At 40.0% G+C, this 18,753-nt stretch overlaps 1 protein-coding gene across 1 annotated transcript; it reads left to right on the plus strand.

The window, feature by feature from the left end:
• Nucleotides 1–2,232: 2,232 nt before the first annotated feature.
• Nucleotides 2,233–18,702, plus strand: smpdl3b (sphingomyelin phosphodiesterase acid like 3B). Its single transcript, XM_034173528.1, has 8 exons — nucleotides 2,233–2,431; nucleotides 12,555–12,768; nucleotides 12,978–13,075; nucleotides 13,190–13,333; nucleotides 13,468–13,637; nucleotides 17,318–17,498; nucleotides 17,669–17,802; nucleotides 18,231–18,702. Exons 1-8 carry the CDS (start codon nucleotides 2,365–2,367, stop codon nucleotides 18,594–18,596), a joined length of 1,374 nt encoding a protein of 457 aa, XP_034029419.1. The 5' UTR covers nucleotides 2,233–2,364; the 3' UTR covers nucleotides 18,597–18,702.
• Nucleotides 18,703–18,753: the final 51 nt, after the last annotated feature.

An 18,753-nucleotide genomic window follows, 5' to 3' on the forward strand; every position in this document is an offset into this window, starting at 1 on the left:
CCGGCGCTGAAGCCAAGAGTAACGAGGCTGTTTGTTTTAAAAATGTAAGGAATAGAAAGTACAGATACTTGTGTGAAAATGTAATAAGTAGAAGTCAGAAGTAGGCAGAAAAATAAGTAATGGAGTAAAGTATAGATACCTAAAAAGTGTACTTAAGTACAGTAACGAAGTATTTGTACTTCGTTACTTGACACCTCTGCTAAACTATTATTTAGTTGTATAACCACAGTTTTTCATGATTTCTTCACATCTGCGAGGCATTAATTTTGTTGGTTTAGAACCAAAATTTTGCTCATTTACTAGTGTGATGGGGTCATTGTCTTGTTGAAACACCCATTTCAAGGGCATGTCCTCTTCAGCATAAGGCAACATGACCTCTTCAAGTATTTTGACATATCCAAACTGATCCATGATACCTGGTATGCGATATATAGGCCCAACACCATAGTAGGAGAAACATGCCCATATCATGATGCTTGCACCACCATGCTTCACTGTCTTCACTGTGAACTGTGGCTTGAATTCAGAGTTTGGGGGTCGTCTCACAAACTTGGACCCAAAAAGTCTCTCATCAGTCCACAAAATATTCCTCCATTTCTCTTTAGGCCAGTTGATGTGTTCTTTGGCAAATTGTAACCTCTTCTGCACATCTTTTATTTAACAGAGGGACTTTGCGGGGGATTCTTGCAAATAAATTAGCTTCACACAGGCGTCTTCCAACTGTCACAGCACTTACAGGTAACTCCAGAATGTCTTTGATCATCCTGGAGTTGATCAATGGGTGAGCCTTTGCCATTCTGATTATTCTTCTATCCATTTTGATGGTTGTTTTCCGTTTTCTTCCATGCGTCTGTTTTTTTTTTTTTTTTTTTTTTTTTTTTTTTTGTCCATTTTATGGAGATCATTGTAAATGAACAGCCTATAATTTTTTGCACCTGTGTATAAGTTTTCCCTTCTCCAATCAACTTTTTAATCAAACTACGCTGTTCTTCTGAACAATGTCTTGAACGTCCCATTTTCCTCAGGCTTTCAAAGAGAAAAGCATGTTCAGCAGGTGCTGGCTTCATCCTTAAATAGGGGACACCTGATTCACAGCTGTTTGTTCCACAAAACTGACAAACTCACTGACTGAATGCCACACTACTATTATTGTGAACACCCCCTTTTCTACTTTTTTTACTAATAGCCCAATTTCATAGCCTTAAGAGTGTGCATATCATGAATGCTTGGTCTTGTTGGATTTGTGAGAATCTACTGGTATCTTTTTTCCCATGTAACAATAAGAAATTTACTCAAAACCTGGATTAATCTTTTTAGTCACATAGCACTACTATTATTCTGAACACTACTGTAGGTTGTAGAGGATTTGCAAATCATTGTATTCTGTTTTTATTTACATTTTACACAACCCAACTTCATTGGAATTGGGGTTATAGATAGACAGATAGACAGATTTCTTTATTGTCATTTTGCATACGCATAACGACATTTCTTTCATAGGCTCTTAGCAATCAATGGCTTAAAAGAAAAAAAATGTGCAAACGATATATGTATATAATGTAAACAAAAAGTGCAAAGAGAAGAAACTGAACATTGGGCAGTGGAAATTGAACATTGGGCACTAGAATGGTAACATTAAAAAGTGGTAAATGCTTTACCATCCCAGCTTTTATTTATTTATTTATTTTATTGGAATGTGTTTCAGGCCTTCAATGCAGGAATACTTGCATATTATCAAATGAAATTAAGTTGAACTACGGAGCCCTGGAAGTGTCATTGCAAAATGTTTTGTACGTTGTGCGCAAGTTTTGTTATATTGTGCGCACGTTTTGTTATATTGTGCGCACGTTTTGTTATATTGTGCGCACATTTTATTATATTGTGAGCACGTTTTAAGCATTGTTTGAGTAAAACAAAGGCACGATCTACTTAAACGTGGCCACAGTTTGTAAAACGTGCATTCCGTATTGTCTTGACACATAAATGTTGGCTATTAGTCAATAAACCAGCAGACAGTGTAATACATTTCCCCATTAGAAATGGATCTGGTCAGAGTATACCATTATGGTTTGGGCACACAATAAGGACATATAGAGAACTCCAGCTGCCCAGCGTGGCATCATCTGGAGTTTAAGCACGAGGGCAAAGCGTCTCCTCATCGTGAGGATGACGATTTTGGTCATATTATGGAGTTCATTTAGAACAAATGAAGAAAATGTGACAGAGATAGGACACCAATAAAGTGTTGCCCTTTGGATCCAGGCAAAAGGCAGTTCATCATATCTTATCTCTGCCCTTGAGACACGTCACTTCTCAAGGTGGAGCTACCTCATAGACATTTGAGTATCTGGTTTTGCTTTCAGCATGACTGCACTGAAAAGCCTTCTGCTCCTGGCTTGCCTGGTTTTCAAAGAAACGGTTTCACTGTCTGGTAAGTGAATAAAGTGGTTTGAGAGCTCAGGAAAATATTGCAGGAGAAAGACAATAAAATCTGGATTTTGGAAAACTGTGTGGATGAATTGGAGTAGCATATTAGGATGGAGGAGGTGGTTGTGTGTGGATTAAATATGAAACATCGAACATATGCCAGGGCTGCTGCCCCCAGCAGCGGTGCCAGTATGGATGAAGACTCTCTGGGTGAAATTCACTCCCTGGAGCAAAACGTTATTGATTTTTTTTTTTTTTTTCATCAAAGGACATTAACAGTAATGATATTGCAGACTGCCATTCAATTCCAAAAAAAAAAGTCTAAACCGGTTATTATCATCCGGTTTGCAAGCAGGAAATTTAACAACGATTTGTTAAGGCTAACAAACAAGTTGAGAGGAACTGAGGTGTATGTAAATGAAGAAAAATGCAGATATTGCAAGACAAGCCAGAGTTCTAAGAAAACAGAAAAACAATACAAGCAACTTCGACCAGGAACTGTAAAGTGTGGATTAAATTAAATGGATCACCAGAGGAAGCAAAAATCATAATAAGAGAGCTCTCGGATTTGGATAATTTTAAGTGATTGCTTCTTAAGGAGAACAATGCCCAGGGCCCCTTCACACATAGTGCAAAGTTTGGACAAAGTGCAGACTTAATGCGCATGATGCAGGAATCTTGTGCAAATTGTGTAATGTCGTCCCTGCCTCCAACACCTCGTACACCTGTTGCTACAACTACTTGCACACACAAGCGCCTGAAAGACAAAGTGTGCGCTGTGTGAACCCATCGCCCAACCCATGTGGCAGGTGCCGGCCAAATTCCAGGTGACACGCACAAATATCTAACACCGCTCGCATGGCACTTAGAAAATGTGTGGCCAGTCGCACTCTTGGCATGATAACAGACTGCAGACAATCACTTTCGTACTCGCAGAGAAATTTGTCTAAGTCCCACACGAGTGTGGCTTTGATCTGAGCGCTGAGATGACAGGAGGTGTGTCCTCCCACTGAAGCGGCTATGGAAATCTGTGGATCTGGACATTCCAGCTGGACACCACGTACTGTGTTTGGATGGACATGGACAAACAACTGCCCACTGTGACATGCGTCCCAGACAGCAAATAGATCCGGGCCGGATGTAGTCCAACATCTGGTACCAATCCTGAAAACAGATCCGGTCCAGACAGTTTTTGCACCCTGGCCCAGATCCGGCACAGCTCCGCTTTACAGTTCTGGAACAGATCCAGACCAGATCTGAACTGGATCCGCAAAACACCAACCGTTTACAGACCATATCTGGCACGGATCTGGGACAGATGTGGTCTGCATCACAGCACCGTGGCAGGAACATGGGGCATAACGATAAACAATTTTATCTACACTTGGTAGAAACTATCCATTAGCGGTTGTAAACTCTGTACTCTGTAATTGTGATTGTCACTGAGGCTTTTTAAATGCTTATTGCAAAGCAGTTTGTTTCTTTACGACAATCACATTTTATAAGTCCAGGGACACTGATCTGTGTGTTATAGATACAAATCAGTTTCCTCGGATCCACGGAACTTACCCCTGTAAAACTTATTCCTGCCACGGTGCTGTGATGCGGTCCACATCTGCCCCAGATCTGTGCCAGATATGGTCTGTAAACGGTTGGTCTTGTGCGGATCCAGTTCAGATCTGGTCCGGATCTGTTCCAGAACTGTAAAGCGGAGCTGTGCCGGATCTGGGCCAGGGTGTAAAAACTGTCTGGACCGGATATGTTTTCAGGATTGGTACCAGATGTTGGACTACATCCGGCCCAGATCTATTTGCTGCCTGGGGTGTGTCTGTTTGCTGTTATCAAGTGGACATAAATAAAAACATATATCACTGTGGCAATGTGCTGCAGCGAGCGAGCACGCGCACATGGACAGGCTGCTCCCAGGTTGAAATGGACCGTCAGATCAGAACACGCAGCAGGCGATCTCACTGTCACATCATCCACGTCAGCTCTGTTCCACATTACGCGGTGTCCTGTGGCGTGTTGTCCACAAGACACGTGTGCGTGGCCGGTTGGAGACACGCCAGCAGATGTGGACATAAATGAGACAAGCGAACTGCTTCTCATTTATGTCATTTCATGACTGTATGTCTGTGACCATGGGTCATTTACAGAGGAACAGAACGGATCATATTTGTATTGCTTGCTTGATAAATGCGGCGTTTTTATATGGTGTGTGATTTTAATTTTTTTTGTAATACTTCCATGTGCTTCCTAATATGAGGCAGATTCCCGCAGCTTTCAAAGAAGAGCTCCATAGCTCAGTGGTAAAGTCGCTGACTGGCAATCAGAGCTTTTGAAAGGCATGAGTTTGCATCCAGTGGGTGGTGTGTTTTTCTCTTTTTTTTTTTTTTAATTATTCCACATAAGTGGCTCGATGTGTTTCTACAGGCACCTGGTCTTTATTTTTTTATTTATACCACATAAGCGGCGCAATGTGGTTCCACAAGTACCAGCTGTTTTTGATCTTTTTATTTATACCACTTAAGCGGTGCCATGTGCTGCACCTGGCACTGTTCCTGCTCGAAAGACACTGGAGCGTGCATGAACTCTTGCCCCAGGTTTCGCGTTGTTTCGCCGTTTTCATCCAAATGCCATCCAAACTTCACACTATGTGTGAAGGGGCCATAACCGTGTGGAATTTAGAGGGGAGATTACTTATTAGTGACATCAGTGATTCTTTGCCGGCTTTTGTAGTTTTCAATTCTTTAGCTGATCAAATTAACCACGCTGAAATTACAATTTTCAAAAGGAAAATAACAGAGGAAACTTTGACAAATTTTAGAATGATTTAAGGAATCAAAACTGACATTTATATTGAGGACATTGATCAATTTTATGAATCATTCATTTCTACTATCTCCAATTTATATGATAAACATTGCCCTTTGGTGTTAAAAGTTGGAAATAAGCAAAATGTTGACAAACCTTGGATCAAGGGACTACAAAATGCATGTAAAAAGAATAATTTTCTGTATAAGCAGTTTTTTAAAGCTAAGGACATTTGATGCTGAGAATAGCTATAATACATTTAAAAACAAACTAACATTATGTGATCTTGTAAAAGGCAGAATTATAGTATTTATTGGAAAAAAAATAAAACAAACATTAAGGGTACTTGGAAGCTTTTAAATAAAATCATAAATAAGAGAAAAGGTGTTAGATACTAACTTGCCTTTTTTTTTTACACAAATACTGATGCAGTTGTTAAAGAAAACAAAGCTATGACAGATCACTTTAATGATTACTTTGTTAACATGGGTAAAAATTTAGCAAATTAAATTGTGTCTTCTGTAATGTGCTCTTTGGATTACAGTAAAACAAAAGTAAGTCCCTTCGGCTGCTCCCTTGTTTGCACTCTGGGGTTGCCACAGCAAATCCAAGGTGGATCTGCATGTTGAATTGGCACAAGTTTTACGCCGGATGCCCTTCCTGATGCAACTCCACATTACATGGAGAAATGTGGCAGGGATTTGAACCTGAAACCTTCTGAACTGAAACCAAGCGCATTAACCACTTGTCCACCACCCCCTTTTGGATTACAGTAAAACAATTAATAAAATTCAGGATACAATGTCCATTAATGGAACTGATGAATATGAAATAACTGACATTGTTCATAAACTCAAGGGGAAAAAAAATGAACCAATAGTGATTATTTTGATTTGTTTTTGATTAAAAGTATTATTGATTGTATTGTTAAACCTTTCACGTATATTTGTAACTTGTCACTAATGACTGGGAAATTTCCTTTCAGAATGAAATTAGCTAAAGTGATACCGCTATTTAAATCTGGTGAAAAACATGTCTTTTCAAATTATAGGCCAATCTTACTCTTACCACAATTTTCAAAAAAACTGGAAAAGGTATTTGTAAAGAGGCTAAATGATTTCATAACTAAACATCACATACTTAGCAAAAAGCAATATGCTTTCAGAAAAAAAAAAAATCATACTACTTCAGTGGCTGCAACTGATTTTGTTGAGCAGATTACGTACAAATGAAATTGAAAATAAGCAATATTCTGTAGGGTTTTTTTTTTTTTTTACAGAAAGCATTTGATACTATAGACCATAATGTGCTAATGAAAAAAAACTACAGAGGTATGGTATCAGGGGGCTGGCACATGATTGGATAGCAATCTATTTATACAATAGGTATCTGTGTGTACATATTGGTGGGATGAACTCTGAATTCATGAAAATTACTTGGGGGTGCCCCAGGGTTCAGTTTTGGGGCTGTTGTTGTTTCTTCTATATATTAATGACATATGTTTAGTTTCCAAGTCTGTCAGTTGTATTTTGTTTGCTGATGATGCGACTGTGTTTTGTAGTGGGGATCATTTGGGACAGACCTTGGACATGATGGAGAAGGAGTTAGAGAAATTTAAACAGTGGATTGATTCAAACAAATTATTGCTTCACTTTGGTAAAACAAAGTGTATCATATTTGGAAACAAGTCCAGGAATTTCTGCAGAAATTTATCATTAAATGATATTGAAACTGAAATCATAACTGATACTAAATTTCTCTGTGTTGTTATTGATGATAAAGTGAGCTGGAAAACACATATTAATTTTGTTGAATCTAAAATGTCAAAAGCCATTGCAATTTTGCATAAAGCACAAGGTTTCATTTCCCAATGCTCATTAACTGTTATGTGTCGGACGCGGGCGGAGGACCGACCAGCGTTTGAAGTAAGACCCAGTATAAAATAAGCAGAGCACGGTACAAAGGATAACTGAATTTAATAACATAACAGTGATGTGCAGAAGTACAAACAAATAAGTGCGCGGTCTGGCGTGGTGGAATAGCGGTGTGCTCCCAGCAGCACAAACGGTCCGGAGCCAGAACAGTTCGGACCCAAGGACCCTGCCGACACCCCCCAGGTGGCCGCTACCAACCGAGTCTGTGAAAGAAGACACCATCATGTGAGTCCACCACTCCACACACAGAGAGACCACTCAAAGGTGTACATAAACAGCAAACACTTCCTGGCTTAATCACTAATCAGCTTCCCACCCTGCAGGCATGGAACACCCAGTTCAATTCTCCACTGCAGTGGAAGCTGATTAAATGACTAACATAACAGCTCAATATAATAAGGTGTGAGGGACACCACATCTACTGACTGTACTCATGTTAGTCACAAAACCTAAAGTACCTCAGGAAGTGTGCTGACGAGCGTGAGACCTCACCCCCTCCTCTTTCACAGACCATGGCATCAAACCTGGTACGGTCTCTGCATCCATGATGATGAGATGGCTCTCTAGACGACGATCTCACCCGTCTGGTCACAAGGTCGAGTCTCTGGCAAATACACACTGTGTACTCCAGACTTAAATGCAACCATGCCCCAATCCATAAAGATGCACCACAGCTGTGAGTCCTGACGAGCTGCACATGACCAGCCTCAGGTGATCAGGGTGAGGTCCTGATAGCTCAGCCACACAGCCACTCAGTCCTGAACGCAAGCCACCTGGAAGGAAAAACAAAAGACAGAACAGAAGACAGAAGACAGAAACAAAAGGCAGCCAGGCCCAACAGCCATACAACATTAACTATTTTATATAATTCATTGCTCGTTCCATATATGACCTATTGTATTGAGATATGGGGAAATACATATAAAACTAATACTAATACTAACTAATACTAATCATATTTTTGTTGCAAAAGAAAGCTGAAATTATCTGAAACAAATCATACTGCAAGCCAACGAATCCATTGTTTGCTTGTTTACATATTCTAAAATTCTGGGATTTGGTTGAGTACATCACAACACAAATTATGTAGAAAGTTAAAAATAAACTGTTGCCACAACATGCCCAGGATCTGTTTAAACTAAGGGACTCCAGTTACAATTTGAGAGGAATGATATTTTTTGAGAAATTAAGGATCCTTATGTTTCTGTTAAAGGTATTAATATCTGGAATAACTGTCCTGACAACATTAAAGTACCTGGTACTTTATTAGACTTTAAAAGACATTACAAGAATAATAAAAGTGCTTGTTATAGTTTGAAGACTTAGGTTTATTGATTTTGTTGTTGCTTTCGGGATTGTTTGTTGTGTGCCATTGTTTGTCTGGTTGGGTTTTGCAAATTTGAGTTCATTGACTAATTTTGCATGCTTTTTTTGGTATTTGTCATCATGGGTGTGTGTATGTTGATATGTATGCATCTATCTATCTATCTATCTATCTATCTATCTATCTATCTATCTATCTATCTATCTATCTATCTATCTATCTATCTATCTATCTATCTATCTATCTATCTATCTATCTATCTATCTATCTATCTATCTATCTATCTATCTATCTATCTATCTATCTATCTATCTATCTATCTATCTATCTATCTATGTTATGTGTCGGACGCAGCTCGGAGAACCGACCAGCGTTTGAAGGACCCAGTATGAAATAAGCAGAGCACGGTACAAAGGCTAACTGAATTTAATACATAACAGTGATACAAAAAACAACAAAAGAAAGTGCGGTCTGGCGTGGTGCGCTCCCAGCAGCGCTAACGGTCCGGAGCCAGAAGCTGTTCGAACCCAAGGACCCCGCCGACACCCCCCAGGTGGCCGCAACAAACCGAGTCTGTGAAAGAAGGAACCATTATGTGAGTCCACACTCTACACACAGAGAGAACACTTAAAGGTGTACAAACAGCAAACACTTCCTGGCTTGATTACTAATCAGCTTCCCAACCTGCAGGCATGGAACATCCAGTTCACAAAACTCCCCTGCAGTGGAAGCCGATACATGACTAACATACAGCTCAATATAATAAAGGTGTGAGGGACACCACATTTACTGACTGTATAAATGTTAGTCACAAAATCTAACGTACCTCAGGAAGTGTGCTGACGAGCGTGAGACCTCACCCCCTCCTCTTTCACAGACCGTGCATCAAACCCTGGACGTTCTCTGCATCCACTAATGATGAGATGGCTCCCGAGACGACGATCTCACCCGTCTGGTCACAAGGTCGAGTCTCTGGCAAATACACACTGTATACTCCAGTCTTAAATGCCACCATGTTCCAATCCATATAGATGCACCTCAGCTGTGAGTCCTGACGAGCCGCAGGTGATCAGGGTGAGGTCCTGATAACCTCAGCAACACAGCCACTCAGTCCCAAATGCAAGCCACCTGGAAGGAAAAACAAAAGACAGAAACAAAAAGGCAGCCAGGCCCCCCAGCCATACAACAATCTACGAGGTCTGTCCAAAAAGTATCAGACCTTTTTATTTTTTTCAAAAACCTTATGGATTTGAATCACGTGTGCTTGCATGAGCCAACCTTGAACCTTCGTGTGCATGCGTGAGTTTTTTCACGCCTGTCGGTTGCATCATTCGCCTGTGAGTAGGCTTTGAGTGAGCACTGGTCCACCCCCCTCATTGGATTTTCATTGCGAGGAAAATGTCTGAACAATTGGAGCAGCGCTGAATCAAATTTTTCCAGAAACTGTGAGAGACAGCCAGGTGGAAACCATTCGGAAGATTCAAATGGCTTTCGGTGGCTTTTCATTCGAGTGAGTATCCGAGGAATTGTGTAAGAGCTGGACATGTCACAACATGTCCTGTGAGACTTCCAACTTCCACACGTCTTTCATTACAAAATCTCCTGTAACAGTGGAATGTGCCGAAAAAGTGCTGATGTCCACCTCTTCTGCAATTTCTCTGGTAGTCAGACGACGTCCCGGATCAACACAGCGTTCACTTTGGAAATGATCTGGTCGTTTCAGCCTGTCGATGGCCGCTCGGAGTGCGGCGCACCCTCCGCCATTGTGCGCCGTCTTTAAACCGGTTGTAACACTCCTTAATCTGTGTGATGCCCATAGGATCATCACCGAAAGCCGTCTGAATCTTCCGAATGGTTTCCACCTGGCTGTCTCACAGTTTCTGGAAAAATTTGATGCAGCAAAGCTCCAAATCGTTCCACCTCGCAATGAAAATCCAACGGGAGGGGAGGACCAGTGCTCACTCAAAGCCTGCTCACAGGCGAATGGCGCAACCGACAGGCGTGAAAAAACTCACGTATGCACACGAAGGTTCAAGGTTGGCTCATGCAAGCACACATGATTCAAATCCATATGGTTTTTGAAAAAAATAAAAAGGTCTGATACTTTTTGGACAGACCTCGTATCTATCTATCTATCTATCTATCTATCTATCTATCTATCTATCTATCTATCTATCTATCTATCTATCTATCTATCTATCTATCTATCTATCTATCTATCTATCTAGCTAGCTAGCTAGCTAGCTATCTAGCTATCTATTTATCTAGCTATCTATATACGGTAAGGAAAATAAGTATTTGAACACCCTGCGGTTTTACAAGTTCTCTCACTTAGAAATCATGGAGGGGTCTGAAATTTTCATCTTAGGTGCATGTCCACTGTGAGAGACATAATCTAAAAAAAAAAAAAAAAAAATCCGGAAATCACAATCACAATGTATGATTTTTTTAATAATTTATTTGTATGTTGTATGTTACTGCTGCAAAGAAGTATTTCAACCCCTACCAACCAGTAATAATTCTGGCTCACACAGGCCTGTTAATTTTTCTTTAAGAAGCCCTCTTATTCTGCTTTCTTTACTTGTATTAATTGTTGTTAATACAACTTGTTACCTGTATAAAAGACACCTGTTCACACACTCAATCAATCACACTCCAACCTGTCCACCATAGCCCAAGACCAAAGAGCTTGTCTAAGGACACCAGGGACAAAACTGTAGACCTGCACAAGGCTGGGATGGACTACAGGACAACAGGCAAGCAGCTTGGTAGAAGACAACAACTGTTATGATTATTTATTAGAAAGTGGAAGAAACACAAGATGACTATCAATCTCACTCATTCTGGGATTCCATGCAAGATCTCACTTTGTGTGATAAGGATGATTCTGAGAAAGCTCAGAACTACACAGGAGGACCTGGTCAATGACCTGAAGAGAGCTGGGACCACAGTCACCAAGATTACATTAGTAACACATGATGCTGTGATGGTTTAAAATCCTGCAGGGCAGCAAGGTCCCCTGCTCCAGCCAGCCCCAATCCAGGTCCATTTGAAGTTCACCAGTGACCATCTGGATGATCCAGAGGAGGCATGGGAGAAGTTCATGTGGTCAGATGAGACCAGAATAGAGCTTTTTGGAATCAACTCCACTTACCATGTTCAGAGGATGAGAACAACCCCAAGAAAAACATCCCAACCGTGAAGCATGGGGGTGGAAACATCATACTCCGGGGGTGCTCTTCTGCAAAGGGGACAGGGCAACTGCACCGTATTGAAGGGAGGATGGATGGGGTCATGTATTGCGAGATTTTGGCAAACAACCTCCTTCCCTCAGTAAGAGCATTGAAGATGGGTCATGGCTGGGTCTTCCAGCATGACAATGACCCGAAACACACAGCCAGGGCAACTAAGGAGGGGCTCTGTAAGAAGCATTTCAAGGTCCTGGAGTGGTCCAGACCTGAACTCAATAGAAAATCTTTGGAGGGAGCTGAAACTCTAAACCTGAAAGATCTAGAGAAGATCTGTATGGAGGAGTGGAACAAATTCCTGCTGCAGTGTGTGCAAACCTGGTGAAAAACTACAGGAAACGTTTGACCTCTGTAATTGCAAACAAAGGCTACTGTACCAAATATTAACATTGATTTTCACAGGTGTTCAAATACTTATTTGCAGCAGTAACATACATATATATATATATATATATATATATATATATATATATATATATATATATATATATGTGTGTGTGTGTGTGTGTGTGTGTGTGTGTGTGTGTGTGTGTGTAGCTGTGTATTTCTGAAATTGTGTTTATGTGTGCATGCATATGTGTATATATTTCTTATTTTATAAGGGCTGGGTATTTATAAGCTTTGCGTCTGCCCACACGGTTTCATTGGAGAGTTGTTTTGTTGTTGTTTTTTTTTTGGGGGGGGGGGTTGTTATTGTTGAAATGTGTGCTGAATAAATTCATTAATTCATTCATTCACAGTGAAACATTTCTTAAAAGTTTCCCATGAGAAACAATCTCATGCACAATTTCATCGTTTTATTTCCAGGAAGTTTCTGGCACATCACAGATCTGCACTGGGACCCGACATTCAAACTCAGTGATGACCCTAAACTGGTGTGTGCGTCCAGTGGGCAGAAACCTGCAACAAATCCAGGGCAATTTGGAGACTATGCATGTGACTCTCCATGGCATCTCATCAACTCCTCGGTGTATGCTATGAAGAGCATTTTACCAAATCCGGACTTCATCATTTGGACAGGGTACGTCTGCCAGCATCGATGTCATGGGACTCCAACAACTGCACCATTTCATTAATAGAATATTTATCTCTTTAAGGAGACGTCATGTGCTATAGCAACATAGCTCAGAAATATTGGCCCATTGAAGGAATACTGCTGGGAGCCAAAACAGTAATTGCAGACCACATACTGTAGTGTGGTATCAAATTTTCTCATCTTTCTCTTCTAAGAGATGACACGCCGCATGTACCGAATGAGGACCTGGGAGTAGAGATGGTGCTCAGCATTGTTGGCAATCTCACCCTCATCATAAATCAAGTTTTTCCAAGTAAGTAAGAAGTGGATGCATGGAAGTTAAAAATCCTGAAACAAGCATTTGTTGAAATGGTTTAATAGTCATGCACTGTCAATGGTGAAATTGGTCCAATATTGCCTTCTTTAGACACTAAAGTGTACTCCGCCCTGGGTAACCATGACTACCACCCAAAGAACCAGCTTCCAGCATCCCCCAGTGACATCTATGCTAAAATAGCAGAACTGTGGCAAGACTGGTTGGATCCAGAGTCTCAAGAAAGCTTTAAAAAAGGTCGTATTTGTCTCCTCTTGAGATTTGTTGCAACAATTTCTGCATCAAAAACAGGTCAGTCATTTGAAAGCAAAGAAGTTGTCATGAGTCATGACATCAATTTTTTTTTTTTTTGTCTGTTTGTCATTATATAGGTGGATTTTACTCTGAGAAGCTGCTGAATCAAACAGGTTTTAGGATGCTGGTTCTCAACACAAACCTCTATTATAGCCAGAACAATCAGACCCAGGACAAAGATGACCCAGCGCACCAGTTTAGTTGGGCGGATGGAGTTCTCACAGAGGCGGCCAATAACAAAGAGAAGGCAAATCATCTCATCTTTATCTTTTGCTTAAAAAGGGCATTTGTAAATTATTATGCTTATTTTTGAGTTACTATAATGTTCTCCCCCTTGACTTTGGAAAGCAATAACAACATGTACAACACGATGAAGACACGTTTCTCGTGTTAATCACACGAGCTTTTAAAATTAAACAGCCCAGCTCTGCTGTACTACCGTGTAGTTGCTTGCATGTATGATACGAGTATACCATTGGTAGTTAATCTTTTGTAATTAAATACCAAAATGATCAAACTGGTCAACCTCCGTATTAAAGAGCCCAACAGCGACATCTTTCAGAAAGCAGGTTTAGTGAAAACTGATTTTGTTAACCCTAAAATGAGGGGGAAATTTGAGTTTTCTGTTTCAAATAGGAAGTATTAATCAAACCTGATAAGGAAATGTAACCCAAGCTTGCTTCAGAAAGAGAGATGAGCTAAACTCAGAGTCAGGTACTACCATACTGTGGTAACTTATTCTATGAACCAAGACTCCCAGTTTATTGAACTTCCTTTCTCAAACAAATATGAAGTATTTCTAAAAAGTCTAATTATGTCCCCTTAAAGACATCGAATCAGGACTGTTTTTCTTCCAAACCTTTCTTGTAGGGGGTTTAATAAGCCAGCAAGTAGGTGCTTTTATCAAAGTTCAAAGTTCTTTATTAATGGTCTTCCTCAGGAGAAATTTGGGTAACACTTTACTTAAAGGTATCGTCAAAATAGTGACATGACACTGTCATAACTGTTACATGACACAGTCATGAATGTGTCATAAACATTATGTCATTGTCATGAATGTTTATGGCTGCTGTCATTAAGTGTCATTTGGTTTTTGTAAGGACAAGTGGACAAATTGGCATATAACTAAAGACCAAACAGGCCAAATACAACTTCTGGTCATGTCACTTTGATTAAAGTCAAGTTGTTATAATCAAGACAACCCAAAAAATGTCGCCGAGTGCAAACAAGGGGGCAGCCGAAGAGACTTACTTACATACTTTTGTGCTATTATATGAATTTATATAATTAATTTTATTTACTTACTCCAAATCATTTTATATGCAGATATGCAGTAAATGTAAATCAATTTCACAGTTAATTAGTATCTGTAAATCAATTTCATCCATATAATTAATAAATATAAGTCAATGTCACCAAGATTATCAGTAAATATGAATCAGTTCCCCATATATCAACTGTTGCTTTTATTAACATGCAAGTTTAGTTAATGTATTCAAGACTTTTTAATTAAACTTGTAGAACTTAAAATCTGTATGTGTCACTTTGTTGCCACAATTTTTTTTTTTTTTTTTGAATAAATACTGGTCAAATGTTTTTTTTTTTACAATGTAATGCTTTAAAAACATTTGAGGTGAGTGCAACAGGTCTGTAATCAGTGTCCTCCTGAGGACATGGCTTTTTTTGGAACTGGGATTATGATAGGTTTTTTTTCCAGATTTCTGGTACCATCTGTGTGTCAATGGAGAGCTGAAAAAGCTGCTGCCAAGCAGGCGTTAGCTTGTCTGCAAATGTTTTCAGCAGAAAAATGGACATTTTGTGCGGCCCTGTTGCTTTTTCCCATACATGGATTTAAAAGTTTGTGCCACAGCATCAGAATCTATCAAGATCCTGTCCTACGAATCACATGTCACATCCCTCAGGACAGAACAACAATCCTTAATGCAATCGGTTTTAAATCAGAAATAAAAGTTATTCAGCTCATTTGCCCCCTTAGTCTCATCGATGACAAACAGAGGCTTCCTTTTTGCCTCCATGTTGGTCATGGCTTTGATAGAGTCCCAGAGGTCTTCACCCGCTCTTTGTATTGAAGCCTGGCTAGTCTCATCTGATGGTTCAGTTCCTAATGGGCTGCTCTGAGACCATCATGGTCACCAAATTTTAAAGCATTCTTCTTCCTCCTGATGCAATCTTTAATCCCTCTTGTGATGTACGGTTTAATATTTGGATACCTTTTAACAGTTTTCTGAGGTACAATGGAGTCAGTGTAAGTGGAAGGGATTCTATGCCAATTCCACATTGACTTCCAATTCACAGTTTTATGTTCCTCCAACTTTGTGGCAGCGCACTTTGGTTGAGGCAAAGTTAGGAATCAATATTAGAGCAACTTAAATTGTGTTGAGTTGTGGGATAGTTGTCAGAATGTCATACAACATGCACTGAAAAAAAAAAATGCTACTTTGTATCAACTTAAAAAATTGATGTAATTTGTTACAGCTAATTTTTTTAGTTTCTCACAATGTATATTTATGATTTTGTAAAGTGATTCCAGCAGATTTAAACTGGAAACCATAATTTTCCATTAGACCAATGTAAATAAGTACTTTGAATGAAGTGCACTGTGTTTCACTTTTTTCAGTGTGCCTATGTTCATGCAACATGGTCATTGTTGTACTCCAACCTTCATACAACCAATGAAAGGAATGTGTTTGCTGGGATTTTACTGAAGAATATTTAGTTGGTTTTACTCCAGTAACACTTATATGTTGAAAGCCATGTTTATGCACCTTCAAGGTATTGGGAAAGCTTCCATACCACCATCCAGAGACCTTTCTCACATCAGTCACATGTTTTATTACTTCTCCACCTTGGCTCTCAAGGGAGAAATAGTTCAAAACATGAGCATGTATACGTAGGGATGGGTGTCGAAAACCGGTTCCTTTCAAGAATCGTTAAGAAATTATTCGATCCATCAACATCAATAGCCTTTTTGCTTAACGATCATTTCTCTACTTTTATTGCAGACCTGCTTCTGCAGCGGGTCTGCTTGAAGCTTGAAGCAACAACGCAGCACTGCAACCCACTGCTTTGCTGGTTCTCTGCTTCCCTGCTTTTCAGAACTGACAGGTCCGCAATGTCTTCATCAACCCCTCTCAAAGCCATTTAAAGATGTCGATCGTGAGTCACCTTTGTGCAGATTAAAGTCACTAACTGGGACTCTTGTCTTGTTGCGGACAAGAAACGAGAATCGTCCTCCGTTCTGTTCCTGTTTGTGGGACTAAGTGCACAGCTCCAAACATTGCGTGGCAGACAGCTGTGCAGATTTCAGTCAGAATGAATAACTTCAAAGCAAATTGCCATTTAAAATCAAATGACACCTCTTTCCTAACATTGTAATACAGACAACAAACTATGATCAAAACCATATTTTTCTCCCAAAATGAGACATCCTACATTCTTTATGAATTACATTGATGTTGATGTGCAGCAAGCCGGCTGCAAGAGCTTAGAGATATGGAGTGACATCTGTCTCATTAATGTCTGAAGGGAAATGCTTTTGCCAAAATCTACAGATTTTGTTTATTTCTATTCATGTCCAGAGATCAAGGATCCAGTGACCAATTTCATATTTATTTACTTTAAGACTCAATAAAATGTTGTTGACATACACAACATGTAAAGCCTACTTTTAGTACACAAAAAATTCACAGAAGGTATTGATAAGGGAATCTATAAGAAATCGGATCGATAAGCGGAATCGATAATGGCACTGATATGGATAAAATCTTATCAATACCCATCCGTATGTATACATTTTGTCATCTTCAACATTGCTGGAAGTCTACAGAAAGGCACTGTGGCAATGTTAAACCTCAACCAAAATACAACATTACATTTATGTGGTGTGTTTGCTGGGTTGTCTTTCAGGTGTACATAATTGGCCATGTTCCTCCAGGTTTCTTTGAGAAGAAGAGAGGACAGAAGTGGTTCCTACCAAAGTTCAACAAGCAATACGTGGAGTTAATTGAAAAGCATCATTCAGTCATACTTGGACAGTTCTTTGGTCATCATCATACTGATAGTTTCCGAATGTTCTACAACCCCGAGGGTACAGTTTGATTTATTTATTGACACTTATTATGCATTTAGATTTTTTTTTCCTTGAATACAATGTGGCCCACATTTTAGTATCCAAATAATGTACATGAAATGTTCGGTCCAAAATGTGGTAACATCCACTGAGCTTAATAAATGGGTGTGGTGTATCCATTCCTGCAGGCTTTCCTATCAGTACGATGTTTCTCAGCCCAGGCGTTACACCTTGGAAAACAACACTGCCTGGGGTCATGGATGGAGCCAACAATCCTGGGATTCGTGTCTTTGACTATGACACCAAAACACTCCTGGTTAAAGTAAGTGAATGGCAGTGCCATATTTATACGCAACAAAAATACAAATGCAACACTCGTTCCTGTTTGTCTGTGAGTAACACTTCTATAGAGACTAAAGGTCAAATTTCCTCAAATGTTGATCACAGAGGGTCCTTTTATTGTGGCCAGTCCAATGCACACCTGTGCAATAATCATGCTGCTTAATCAGCACCTTGATATGCCACACGAGGCAGGTGGATGAATTATTTTGGCCAAGGTGACGTGCTCACTAACATTCATGAACAAAATACAAATAAGACAGAAAAGCCTTTTGTCGGCAAAGAAAAAAAATCTTTGGTCGTTTACTTCAATGCATGAAAAATTGCAACAAGAAAGTATGCATTTATATTTTTATTGTATTTAACTATATCTGACAACAACAACCTGAGAATTTGTTTGATTCCATCCAGGATGTGGTGACCTACTACCTGAACCTGACTTATTCTAATGCAGTCCAGGAACGTTGGGAGAAGGAGTACCGTCTGACAGAGAGCTTCAGAGTACCAAATGCCTCTCCAGCCTCAATGGACATTGTTCTGGGTCATATATCCAGTGACCGGTGCTATTTGCAAAAGTACTACGAGTTCAACTCTGTCAGCTATGACCTGACAGAGTGCAACAGCAGCTGTCGTGCAGACCACTTGTGCGCAGCCAGAGAGGTAGACTTTGAGAAGTATGAGCGCTGTCTGGAGAAAGAAGGCGCAGCTTCAATTTCTGCCGGCTTGTTGCCAGCCCTCTGTGTGGCTCTTAGCCTGCTTTTGAGCCATATAAAATAATCATTTTGTCCAGATGATAAATTATGGGGCAGCACGGTGGCTTAGTGGTTAGCACTGTTGCCTCATAACAAGAATGTCATGTGATCAATTCCTAGCTGTGGCCTTTCTGTGTGGAGTTTACATGTTCTTCCCATGTTTGGTGGATTCTCTCCAGGTG

The sequence above is a fragment of the Thalassophryne amazonica genome, chromosome 7 (genome assembly GCF_902500255.1).
Source record: "Thalassophryne amazonica chromosome 7, fThaAma1.1, whole genome shotgun sequence".
NCBI lineage: Eukaryota > Metazoa > Chordata > Actinopteri > Batrachoidiformes > Batrachoididae > Thalassophryne > Thalassophryne amazonica.